At 35.6% G+C, this 13,532-nt stretch overlaps 1 protein-coding gene across 1 annotated transcript; it reads left to right on the forward strand.

Annotated features, from left to right (window-relative positions):
* Positions 1 to 1,467: 1,467 nt before the first annotated feature.
* On the forward strand, positions 1,468 to 4,531 carry LOC145011763 (AT-hook motif nuclear-localized protein 14-like). The gene is made up of 6 exons (XM_078970496.1): positions 1,468 to 1,940; positions 2,157 to 2,209; positions 2,280 to 2,411; positions 2,545 to 2,697; positions 3,910 to 4,159; positions 4,246 to 4,531. Exons 1-6 carry the CDS (start codon positions 1,520 to 1,522, stop codon positions 4,305 to 4,307), a joined length of 1,071 nt encoding a protein of 356 aa, XP_078826622.1. The 5' UTR covers positions 1,468 to 1,519; the 3' UTR covers positions 4,308 to 4,531.
* Positions 4,532 to 13,532: the final 9,001 nt, after the last annotated feature.

Below are 13,532 nucleotides of genomic sequence, written 5' to 3' on the forward strand. Positions count from 1 at the left end.
AAATAAGATACTATGGAGGATTTGGTTGCTTATCTAAAAAGGGGTTGAGAGTTTTATTAAGCACTTTTGTCCAGAGTGTCCTCACGACGTGAGCACTTGGGGTATCATGAAGTGAGGATGGTGTTCCTCGTCTATTTTAACTTATTAGGTCATGAATTGACCGCTAGAGGGTCACGACGTGACGAGTGGCTGTGGGACTTTCAAGTGTGGATTTGATTTTGATTTTGACCATATTTTGACAAGTTTGACTCAGGCGTATTAAGAGTATTTTGAGTGGTAAATTGAGTTGGGTTACTGTTTTTGTAGGTGATAGATAGAGTTAGTATCCAGAGCGGTGATTTGTTTAGTTATCATTTTTTAGACTGTAAAGTGAGTTTTTTCTCATTGTACTTGTGGATCAAATGCACCAATGCCAACCCACTAGATTATGTATCCTGGTATATAGAATGTTGCTATGTTGTAGTGAACTGTTAGATTTGCAAGTTTGTCTGATGACTGGTTATATGATTATCTATTGATAAATATCTATTATTTATTATGTATGTGTCAACATGGTATGGTAGGGTTGAGAATGTACTTCTTTGTGCTGACAGTCAAAGGACCGGGGCATTCCAACCGAAAGGTTGTGGGCCCGGGCATTACAACTGGAAGGCTATGGGCCATGGGTAATCTAATCAGGAGATTATGGACCTAGTATGTATTAGGCAATCCAACAGAAAGGTTGTGGGTCTGGACATTCCAACCGGAAGGTTATGAGTCATGGGTAATCCAACCAGGAGGTTGTGGACCCGATATCTGTTTGATTATGTGTTTGTGGTACCTTGGAGGAACTCACTAAGCTTTGACTTACAATTTTGGTTTATTGTTTCAGGTACTTCAGATGATTGTGGCGAAGCGAAATCGTGATCGTACACATCCTTCGAATTTTATATTATTGGATATCAGGGATCATTCTGATTTATAAAATTATACTTTTGAAACAACGTTTTTGTAAACAATTATTTTCTTGATGTAGTTTTTGAAAAATGAAAATTTTACTCTATTTTTTGGAATGTTACACAAACTTAGGTAAATACATTTTTTGAACAGCTTGGTCATATAAAAAAAAACTCTAGGAAATGTGAGTTTTTTTTTTAATTTTTTTTAATTTTTTTTAATTTTTTAAAGACATAAGCAAAATGAAAAGAATTGAAAACTCACCGCAAAACAAAACTATTTAAGACGTTATGGAGTACTAATAATCTTACAAAAATTGAAGATGGTCTTATAAAAAAATTAAAAAATAATCCCCTACGATTTATAACTTGTCATTTTCTGTTTTGTTTTGTTTTCTTGGACAATTTAACCCTATCGAACTCGAGGAATCAAGCAGTGAGCCAACTCGGAATCAGTCGTTCGCAGGTCCACAGTCCACACTCCACACGATGGCCAATTTCAAAAAACCTAAAAAAAGAAATCTTTAGAAAATAAAATAAAATAATTTCTTTAAAAAATATCTCCTCAAAACCAAAATAATCTAATGGAACCGGGTGACCCTGGTCGAGGCTTTTACTATCACCACCAACAACCACCACAACCACCACCACCACAGCACCCCCCTCACCCTCACCAACAACCACCTTCTCAACCTTCAGCTGCCACGGGCAATGGGATCTTACCAAATACCAGCACAGATACACGATCCAGTCAAACGCTATATCCTCACAACTCTATCCCATCTGCCGTCTCTTCTCCATTACAGACCGGCGTCCGGAGGAAGAGAGGGAGACCCAGAAAGTATAGCACGCCGGAGCAAGCTGCTGCTGCTAAGAGACTCTCCTCCTTGTCTTCTCCAACCTCAACTGTTCCCCACTTGTCTTCGCCTAGCAAAAAAGACACATCTCAGACTGTTGGGGGCTCCTCAACAACCACTTCTTCTTCTTCCAAGAAACCTTCTCTTGGTAGGGTTCTCTTTCAAATCTTCTGTAAATCTAAACATTTTTAAGCACTCTAGACTTTAAGGGTTTATTGATTCTTGTTTTTACCGTATTATGAATTTCCTTTCATTACATGATTGAATTGGGTGTTTACATTCTGAAATTTGGATTGTTGGCTCACTGATCTGAAACCTTACTTTGAATTGAATGTCGAAATAAATTTTGTTATCTTTATTTCAGGGAATGCTGGGCAAGGTTTTACACCTTACATGATAACAGTGACAGCTGGCGAGGTATGCATTGGGTATTTCAAGTTTCAACACTTTGATTTATGATTTTCATCATTTTGATTGAATTTTGTAGGATGTTAGCTACAAAATCATGTCATTTATGCAACAAAGCAAGCAAGAGATATGTGTGATATCAGCATCTGGTGTGATCTCTAATGCAACGCTACATCAGCCAGCCACATCTGGTGGCAACATTACTTATGAGGTTAAACGATTATAAATAATACTTTTGATTTGACACATTCAAATGCCATTCATCTTTTTCATAACACAATTAAGAAATTGATGAAATCGAGTGATTTGATTTGTTATATGTTTTTTTTAATTATTTATTTCAGGGGCGTTTTGACATTATATCACTATGTGGATCTTATGTGCGTGCTGATTTTGAAAGCAGGAGTGGTGGATTAAGTATCTGTTTGTGTAGTAATGATGGACAAATCATAGGAGGTGGTGTTGATGGACCTTTGATTGCTGCGGGCCCCGTGCAGGTAACATTCACCTCCAGCAACCAAGTTTCACCTTAGCTTAATTTTGGTCCATTGTTGTGGAATTTTCTATCTTTTGGTTTCAATTTTTTGTTGATGTGGTAAAAACACACAAACACATCAAAAAGAAGTGGAGCCACATCAACAAAAGATACAAAATTTCATAACAATGTAACAAAAATATGCAAAATTTCACAACAAATTTGAAAGGTTGCAGCTTCTGAAAAAAAGTTTGAGGCACCTAAGTGGAACAAGTGGGAAACTTTGTTCCTTAAAAGTAAAGAAAGGGCAAATTGCAGGAAATAGCAACTAGTTGCCATTTGATTATTTGGCATCCTATAAATGATTCGGTGGCAATATAAATGCCAAATAAGCATAAAGAAATAACAGATCATAGATAGAAATAGAGAAAGTTTGATGGATTTGAACCCACTTCTCCTACATGCTAAGTAAATGTTTTACAAATTAGGCTATACGCCCTTTTGTGTTTGTAACTCTATCTCCTGAAACTTTAACTTTTTATTAAATTTTCTGTTTTTTATTTGGTTTTATTTTTTGTAATATTTATTTTCTAAACTTATTAAAACTTTGGTTTGTCAAAACGAAGTTATACTATTGTTCTAAACTTACTTTTTGTTCATTATGTAGTTTTATTAGGTTAGTTTGGGTTTTATTTTTATATACTTTAATTTGTATTATCTATTTTATATTTGGTCATTTTGGGTTGTATTTTGTTTATTTAAATTTCCTTATTGATAATCATATTAAATATAGTTTTGTAATAGGATTGAATATGTTTGAAAAATAAATAGTACAAAAATTAAATAAATTTAACAAAATCTAAAGATTTAGGAGAGTAAGGTCAATAATGTTTTTTGCGAACCAAAGAGGCATCTAGCCTAATTTGTAAAGCATTCACTTTGCATTTGGGAGGTGTTGGGTTCGAATAGCTACATCTTTTTCTTTTTCATTTGGTATTAGATGAATGCTTATTTGGCATTTATATCGCCACATCATCATTAAATGGATGCCACATAATCAAAATGGTAACTTGTTACCTCCTCCACACGTTAAATAAAAGTATATTGCCCATTAAATTTCGACAAAATCAGAAAACTACATTATTTACTCTAATAGAAACTGCATCAAACTCTATTTTGGGTTTTCTCCATAGTTTTTAAAATTTTATGCTCACCATTTACTCGGTTTTCCAAGGTAATTGTTGGTGCATTTGTTATAAGCAGTAAGAACACTGCTGCTGCTGTTACAAAAGAGGATGCTTCAGCCTTCCCATTGGCAACTGATTCCTCTGCAATGATTGGCAACTTGAATAATCATCACCAACAAAACAGTGACAAGTATCCATTCATCATCCAAAATGCAACCACCCCTTTGCCCTCTCCTCGAATATCTGACTGGAGGAGTAACAATGATTCAAGAAACACTTCTGGTTTTAATTTGTCAGGTATATTTTCATGTCTTTCTTTGTAAAATGGTATGTTTGGTGTTGCATTGGGTAGATGTGTAAAATGGTATGTTGGGTGTATGCAGGAAGAGTGAATCATGGAGAAAACCCTTCTCCAAATGAAGATATTTATCAATTCCGTGATTGACTACTTAAGAAACTGGTTGAAACACTGTATAGTTAAAGCGAAAGCATACGCATGGCCCTTGATTTGTATTTGGTTATGGTATATGATAAATGATAATGGTATGCTCGGTTAGATTCTTGGGATTTGCTTATTATGTATGTATTTTCATTGCAGTAAAAGTAGTAGTATTCTTGGGATGCACACAATGTATTTAATGGATGTTGTTGTTTCTTTTTGTCCCTTTATCTTCTGTTTGAACTATTTTCTTGTCTGAACAAATGATGTACTTATTATAAAAAATGCCACATTTGGCCTTTCCGGGGGAAATACAAGTAAAAAATAACCACATATTTGTCCAGCCCAAACAAGTGTTATCACAAATTCAAATTTCTTTTGCAAAATTCCTTTTTCGACAGTACCATTAACCATGTCTCTTTAAAGTAAGTGGAATAACAATCACTTTCAATTTCGCCAAGTTTAAATTTTTTTGTTATAAACTACGTGGTTATTGGGAAATCACAATCACTTTATATCTAACATATTCAAACATAATTTGTTTAATCGAATATGAACTTACAAAACAAAAATTTGCAATATGTGTTTGCTGTGTAGGTGTGTAGGACATAGTTGATGAAGTTTACCTTATGTATATTTTTTTTTTTTTGAAAGAGAATTGATGAAATGTTTATGGTTATTTTGGTGACTAAAAGTTATATTGAGCAAATCGTATCAGTCTATTTGAGTCTCTTTCAATTCTTTGCACATGGTGATGTTCTTGAGCCCTTGATTACGATGATGTAGATTTTTTTATAGATATTGATTGTTATATGTACCCTAAAATGGTAAGACTCCATGTTGGTAATGATGGAAATCGAATGGGTGTTGAAAGCAATCAATCACATAGTTTTTTCCATGCTATGTGAATCCAAATCGTGTGGACGAAACCCCATGAATAGGTGTTTTTGAGTATGTCTTTAAACAGAACAATAATTGTGTTTGTGAGTATGAAAAAGTTTTTGGTTCAAGATTCCAAACTATGAACATATAAAGATACATAAATTGTCAAACAATATGAAACCAAGTAAAGCAGATGATGATGATGGAGTAAATTTTTATCGAGGAAGAAATGATTTATGGGGTGTAGATCCCTCATCACCGACCTTAGTCCCTATTATCACATCTAGAGCATCGATCATGCCACTTTGGTTTAAATTGAACGTTATATATTAATACTTGTTAGTCCAAGAATGATCTATTTGGATGGAAATGTTGAGTATACTTGCAGATGACAAGTACTGGGAGAACTGTACATCCATGGGGAAAACGAGAGGGAACACTAGGAAAATTATGTTCATAATTCATCATAACTAAGTTCATATTTTATATAGATTTTTATGCCATATTGGCAATCCATGTGATGCGTTTGTTGGTTGTTAGTAAGGCAATTAGTTGGTAGTAAAACGGAGCATGAGCATCTCCTGTCTCCTTTTGTAAATAGTCTCATCTTGTATTATGTTGTTTGAATGATAACTTTATAAAGGTTTTCTCTAAATAAAAGATTAGTGTATTAAACAAATAGTATTTGTTTTATATAGACCTGTAAGGATTAAAATGTATATTTTAACGAAAAACATCATTTGATCCAACCTCGGAAATAGCATTATCTGACCATCCACCACATGATTTATTTATGTCATAACTGTACGGACACCTCTTGGCTCTTGTACATTAAACATAGTCAAAAGTCGAAATATGATAAGATGATAAACAAAAGAATACCAAGTGTGATCTTCATGCTAAATAAATTAAAAAGTTCAAACTAATATAATATTATCCTATTTCCTATAATAATGGTACACATTTGCTTAGGGGTTGATTACCGGCTCCACCTCCACGCATTTTTTTTTTCTTCCAATTTTTTAATTGGGGAATTTATTATTAATTATAAGCTTTTTTACTATTATGCAGTGGTCCATGATGACATATTTTTCCATTTCATTCAATCTTCCTCCCCTTTCCCTTACTTTATAATAATTTAAACTGAGGTAAAATTAATTTGGTATAACCAATTATAAGCAATGTTTTAAAGAAGTTTGAACCGGCTAGTCGAACCGATTGGACCGAATCGGAACTGGAGATTGGAGCGGCTCAACTAGCATCAGTTTTCTGCTTATTTCTATTAGTATATGTATCCATATCATTGCATACTAGTTGTGTACCCGCGCAAAGCGGCGGATAAAATTTGTTTCCGAGTAGTGATTAATTCATTTCGATGAATAGTTTGTTTTACTGTTATTAGATTAAATCATAAAAACTATTAAGAATCAACCAAGTTACAAGATATTGATAATTCTTTAGTTCTTACAATCTCAAAAGCTGGAAAATCACTTCCTTGCAAATTGCAGTTAAGCAATCATGTAACATCCATAAAAACCATGCCACTTTAAAACTTTTTAAATCATTCAAAACCAACAATTATTACGAATTTGTTTTCAAAATGGTTTCATGTCAGAGTATCCCAGAATCAAATCATAAAAATATAAGGAGGTGCACAATCATGCCTTCGCCTTCCCACGATAATTGGAAGTACCTAAAACAAAATCCAAAACTGTAAGCCCGAAGCTTAGTGAGTTCCCCCAAAATACCAACGCCATACAAATATAACCATATCATAACAAACAAACAACATGCATATAGAGTCTACAGTATGACTAGACCGACCTCACCGGGCCTTCAGTCTATCTGGCCCACTCTCAGAACCTTCAGCATGTCTGGTCCGCCCTCCCGGGCCTTCAGCCTGTCTGGACCGTTCTCCAAGCCTTCAGCCTAACTAATATGCCCTAAATGGTCTGCAGGCTATCCAGTCCGGCCTGGGTCTGTTGGCCTTCAGCACAAAGTAGGTCCGCCTCAACCCAACCCCCAATTAAACAATCATGTGCACATAGATATCATACACTAGCTAGCATGTATAACTAGTCATACAGATCTACAGATTGCTAACATAGCATCATCCTATATACCAGGATACATACCTAACATGTCACTAACATAACATCATCCTATATATCAGGATATCGACCTAACATGTCACTAAGCATATCATCATGAAACAAACCTGGATACAAATTTGAAAAGGACCGACATTGGTGCCTTCGACCATGTTAGTATAGTGAGGACAACTCACCTTATAATTTCGATTGAAACTGGAATGTCAAACTCCCGAGATACGGCTCCAAACACCAACACCTACAACCACCAATGTGTTGGAATAGTGTGTAAGGCTGTAACTATATTTGGAAAGTACTTGACCCGATTGAGCATGGTCCTTTTGGGTTGCCTTCACCGTAGCAACTTGATAGGATGATTTACAATGAGAGTTGAAATATTATAAGGAATAATAATATTTGATTAATATAAGTTATAAATTAATTAAGAATTAATTTGGTGACTTAAAGAGATTAATTAAATAGAAGTGCATAAACTATCAAGTGTATGATAGTTATACTTTAGGCTATAATCCCTTATGGATAATGGGGTGGACGATTTTAGGGCTTAGGATAGACCTAAAATCCGTCCAAGGTTATCATGAAAGGGATTAGGATTTCTTAGGGTCTAAGTTATCCAATCAGGATTTAAAGGTAAAACCATAGGAGCCTTACAAGTATAAATAGACCCTAAGGGTCATGGAAATCAGCAACCCTTGTTACTAAAGGAACCCTAGCCGATTTCTAAGTCCCTCCCCACTCCTCAAATCATCCTCTTGCTAGTTGGTGTTTGTAAGCCATTAAAGGAGTGACAATTGTGACTCTAAAGCTCCAAGGACAAGAAGATCAAACAAGTGATTCAAGGTAAACTTATAACTCTGATTTCCCAATGCTATTATGATAGAATGATCATTAGAAGTCTTGGATTCATGCATGTTCAATTAGAGAAACCTAGATCCAAGCATTAGGGTTTGTATGTGCACATAGGAATGTTCATATGGCCAAAACCCATCAGTGGTATCAAAGCCTAGATTGGTTTCTATTGAATTGATGCATTGATTGCTTGTTTGATGCTTGCAAAATTCGAATTTTGTGTTCCTGCCTGATGAACTTGGCGAGTCCCATAGTGGACTCGGTGAGTAGGCCTCAACTCGGTGAGTCCATTGTGGCACTCGGCGAGTTTGAGCATCCAAAAGAGCTAATTCGGGATTTCTTGCTGTTTATCCTTTGGAAACTTACCTTAATCATATTAGGTCAATATAAATCTGATTTTAAGATATATTTGAGTATATCCTTGACCTAATTGAAGATATTTATCAATTAATTAAATATTAGTTTCCTTATGTGATAATTCATTAATTATTTTAATTAAATTGGTAAATTGTTTTGCAAGAAATAATTAAATAAATCAAATATGAATAATTGTGTGGTTAAATGTTAATTTAGATTATTTGTTATTTGATCCTCTATGTTTTGAAAAGTTTAAAACCTGCCCTCAAGTTTTGAAATTTATGTTTTGTAATTAAAAGTTTAATTTAGAAAATTTAAATTTCAAACCCTAGAATTTTACAAGTTTAAAATTCAACCCTATACTAATATAATATTACAAGATTAATATATATATATATATATATATATATATATATATATATATATATATATATATATATATATATATATATAACTAAAATGCTAGTCTTACCGTTAGTAGGCCTCATTCACGAAGCCGGTCTATAAGGTGGGTATAAGGTTGCTGCCTATAAAATGACGCTTAATGGGTGTACACTCACACCCACCGCTTGCTTGATCGGTGGAGGGTTGTTAGCCAAACTGGTAGGATAGGGAAACCTTATCCCCTCATTAAAAGTATAATATGAAATACAAAGTAACTACATGTTTTTCAAAAAATTCCCAATCCTAGTTACTTTAGGAAAAGTGAATTGATCCAATCCCATGAAATTACACTTTGCAACCTTGCTAAGAAGTTAGTGGAGCGTGTGTGGTTTACCGGCACACTAATTGGTTCTAAGAAAAGGTGGCAAATGGTGATTCATTGTTTATCATAGTTTGATGGAGCGTATGTGGTTTACCGGCACATCAAATAGGTGATTGTTACAATGAAGGCACCATGTGAATTTGCATGGTAATTCACACCCACTTTGTGATCCTCGGTATCCCAGTCACAAACGAGAGGGGCATATTGTAACGCCCGCAGATCCGGGCTAGTCAATTTAGAGGCAATAGGGGTCGAAAACGACTTTTCTACAAAAAGATTATTTAGAATAAATAATCTTAACCAAGTTGTAGAATATGTCACAAGGTTTCCGTACATATAAAGAACGCCGAAATCCGAGTTATAACGAAGAAGTTATGACCCGTCGAAGTTTCGCGTCGGAACCGGCACAGCGCCGGGAAGCGTAAATAATAAATTTATGATAGAGAGAGATTTAGCCTTAGCACTCTAAACGAAATTCGTAGAATATGTTAAACTAAGAACATCGATAAAAAGAACGCCCAAATCTGACTTCGTATGAAGAAGTTATGATTTTTTTGAAGTTTCGGATTAGCGGTGTACAACCCGAAATTCGAATTTTAGATCGATTGATTTTTAGCCGACACAACCTAAACAAGAATCGAAGATCTCGTTATTAGTAGCGTAACGATAAAAATACAGACGAAAATGGACATCGGATAAAGAAGTTATGAGATTTTAACGGACCAATCCTGTCCCGGCCTGTTAAAAATATAACTTTAAAAATAAAGTCAAAATTAGCCGACGGAGTCTAAACGAAAGTTGTAGAGTACGTCTCCACCTACGCGTGGATATAAAGAACGTCAAAAACAGAGTTCGTATGAACGAATTACAAATTATAATAGCATATTTACGTATTAAAATAAAGTATAAATCATGTATACGTACACATATATATACATATGTATATATCATTAGAAAGGTATCGACGATGCGGTCATTATAAGACTAATGTTGAGTTCTTTCGACATTAGTTTAGTACAAATATCATTAAATCCATTTAAAATAGTATTATAGAGGGGTGTTTAGTTGTTTATATAACTAAAAGGTCATTAAGTAATTATGGAGGGTAGTTTTTGAAAATTCAATTAGTATAAATAAGAGCCTTGGGCTCTCATATTTCTTGCACCATTCTCTTGATTCAAGAGTCTTTCTCTCCTTATCCCCCGAGCATTTCGGTCCCTCGTGATTCGACTTCTCTTTCTGTAGTTTTAGTATAGTAAGGTGAGCGCTGAAGCGCTGCACAAATCTTTCTTAGAAAGATTCAGCGACGAAGTTCTGCCCTTGCAGAGCCTGACTCCTAGCTAAAATCCCCTTGAAAGTAAGTTATGCTTACCCTATTTTAAATATAGTTTATATCTAAAATTGGTGTTGTTATTATAAATTTATAATAAATATTTGAGCTATTATTATGACTTATATAAGTGTCGTTATAATATCTTTTAACTACTCGCGGTACGGGGAATCTGGTTTAAAGGGCCGCATAAGGTTGTTGGATTTCAGAAGTGCTATACGCCAAAATGGTCCTGCCCTCCGGTGTTTTATGTCTGGCCCCTGTCTGTACATAGTAGTTGGAAAGTATTGTTTAAACGCTTATATAATAATAATAATAATAATAATAATAATAATAATAATAATAATAATAATAATAATAAGACTAATAATTAGTCACGGTAATATTAGACTAAAATCTAGTGGTGATAATACTAGGTTTCGTCAAAGGAAATTATTTTAAAGTAAACGAAGCGTTGTCCGAGTACCGAGTCACCACCTTCTCAAGTGAGTGCATAGTCCCTTTCATCTTACACATAGATATGAAGTATTTTAATATAAATTACGTGCTATGTGTGCATGTTGTCTGAATACTTGCTGTCTATGCTGAGTGAAAGATTTTATACATGTTTTAAATGATTTAAACTATATATGTATTTTATATCTACGAAAATGTTGGGGTAAAACATGGGTAGATATAATAGATGAAATATGAGTTGGATGATGAGTTGAGAGGTGATATAGACTATAAGGTGTGGGTGAGAGGTGTACGATGTGAAAAGCCTTTTTCCCAAACGATGTCCCCGTCATTCAGCAGAGTATGGATGACAACCACGGACCATCCGAGATAGTCCAGTGGAACATTATCAGGCTCGCAACCTATAGGTGTTGTGAACGATGTGTTCACCCGGTGTACTCTAAACCTTGGTGATCATGCAGACTTGATACCTAGACCCTGGCGATCATGCAGACTTGGTGCCAAAACCTTTGCGACTATGCAGACTTAGTGCCTATTGTATAAATTCTGGCGACTATGCAGACTTAGTGCCTAAACCCCGGTGACGATGGACTTCGTGCCGATTCCTTAGGATGATCCTTAGGAATGTATGAACGAGGAATAGTTGATTCTTAGGGTAGATCCTAAAGAATAAAGCAGATAATAGGGATGGGTAATTGGGTTGATTGTTTGATTGTTTGAAAATAATAATTATATTATTGTGGGTTGAAAACCCTATGTACTCACCAGGTTTCCCAACCTGACCCACTCAGTTTATTTATATCATAGGTGTTGATATGAAGTCACATTACACTGAGAGATTTAAAGAGATGTAGATCACTAGTGTAAATAAATGTAAGTTCTGTTTATGCTTATGTTTCTGTATTAACGATGACATCCCAAATGTTTTAAAATGAACAAAATACGTTTCTTCGAAAATGTTTTAAAAACATATTTATCATGTTTGTCTGGGAACAAATTCCGCAACATTTTTATTAAAAGAAGTAATCTGATTTTTATAAAGCATAAACAAAATCGGTCTTTTCTGGCCGTGAAAATGGGGATGTCATAGTTGGTATCAGAGCATTAGTTTAAGCGAACTAGGAATATGGATTTATTTCTAGACTTAAACTTAGAATGCTAAGTGATGATTGTGAGGAGTGTGTCAAATAGATTTAGGTAATGCACCTGAATAGACACAAGCACTAGCTTATTTTAGGAATGATGCCTAAATTCCTTTTACGTGCTAAATGATGCTATAGTTTGATCGGATCTATGGTCTGTTGCCGACCGGATCTGGAAACCTTATGTGTTTAGGATTCTAAACATACGAATACGATATTAGAACTAGAATATAAACGTTTCGGAGTGATAAGGATGATTTAAACGTCAATCTTAAGTGAAGGTCTAGATTCACCTTATTCGGTGTATAGATCAAGATGACAAGGACCCGTAGCGGAAACATGAATGCAAATGGGAACCGAAACCAACCCCCGGTGATTGAGCAAATACCAGTTGTGGTAACCGCTGCTGAGCCAATAACAATGGCCGGAGTGCAAGCGATGATCCAGGCGATGTTGGATCATCAAATGGAGGAAACCAGACGTTTGCTCCAGCAAAATCGAGAAGAAGCAACCATACAGATCGAACAGCCCGAGTTGAACGAAGGGCAAATTGAGGAGGGAAACTACAGTGGGACTGTTGGTCAAGCCAACCCACCGATAGTTAGGCAAAACCACCAGGATGGAGGAAATGATGGACGTGGATGCAAATACAAGGATTTCATGGCGTCCAAACCACCGAGTCTATCTGGATGCCCGACGTCGGTGGAAGTCATGAACTGGATCTCCGAGATGGAGACGATGTTTGAGAGTTGCGAGTGTAGCAACAGGCAAAAGACCGCTCTCACGGTTCCTTTGTTGAAATCTGGAGTACTAAGCTGGTGGAAGCTACTAACCGATTCGATGCCTAAAGGAGAAGCGAGCAAGATGTCATGGGAGGATTTTCTAGTGCAGTTAAAAATGCAGTACTGCTCTAAGCAGGATCTTCTGGAGATCAACAACGAGTTTCAGAATCTAAAGAAGGGAAAGATGAGTGTCATCGAGTATGCTGCAAGTTTTACAGAGAAAATGAAGCTTGTTCCTTATCTAGTTCCAACTGAGCTCTCCAAGGTCAATAAGTTTGCCCATGGATTACCAGCAGACTTTAAACCAATGGTCAAGCAAGCAACCACTTTGAAAGGAGCCATCTGGGCAGCCAGGAATGTTGAGACCCAGATTAGGGAAAAAGGTCTGGAGAGAGCTGAAGTTGGCGAGAAAAGGAAACATGAAGAATCATCAAAATCCAACAAGGAAAAGAAATTCTCAAAGATTGAAGAAGGAGGAGGAGGTGAAACCAAGTGGTGCGAGAAGTGTAAAAAGAAGCACTTCGGGAAATGTAGCGAGGAGGTGACTTGCTACAAA

The sequence above is a fragment of the Lactuca saligna genome, chromosome 8, assembly GCF_052625555.1.
Source record: "Lactuca saligna cultivar CGN05327 chromosome 8, ASM5262555v1, whole genome shotgun sequence".
Taxonomy (NCBI): domain Eukaryota; kingdom Viridiplantae; phylum Streptophyta; class Magnoliopsida; order Asterales; family Asteraceae; genus Lactuca; species Lactuca saligna.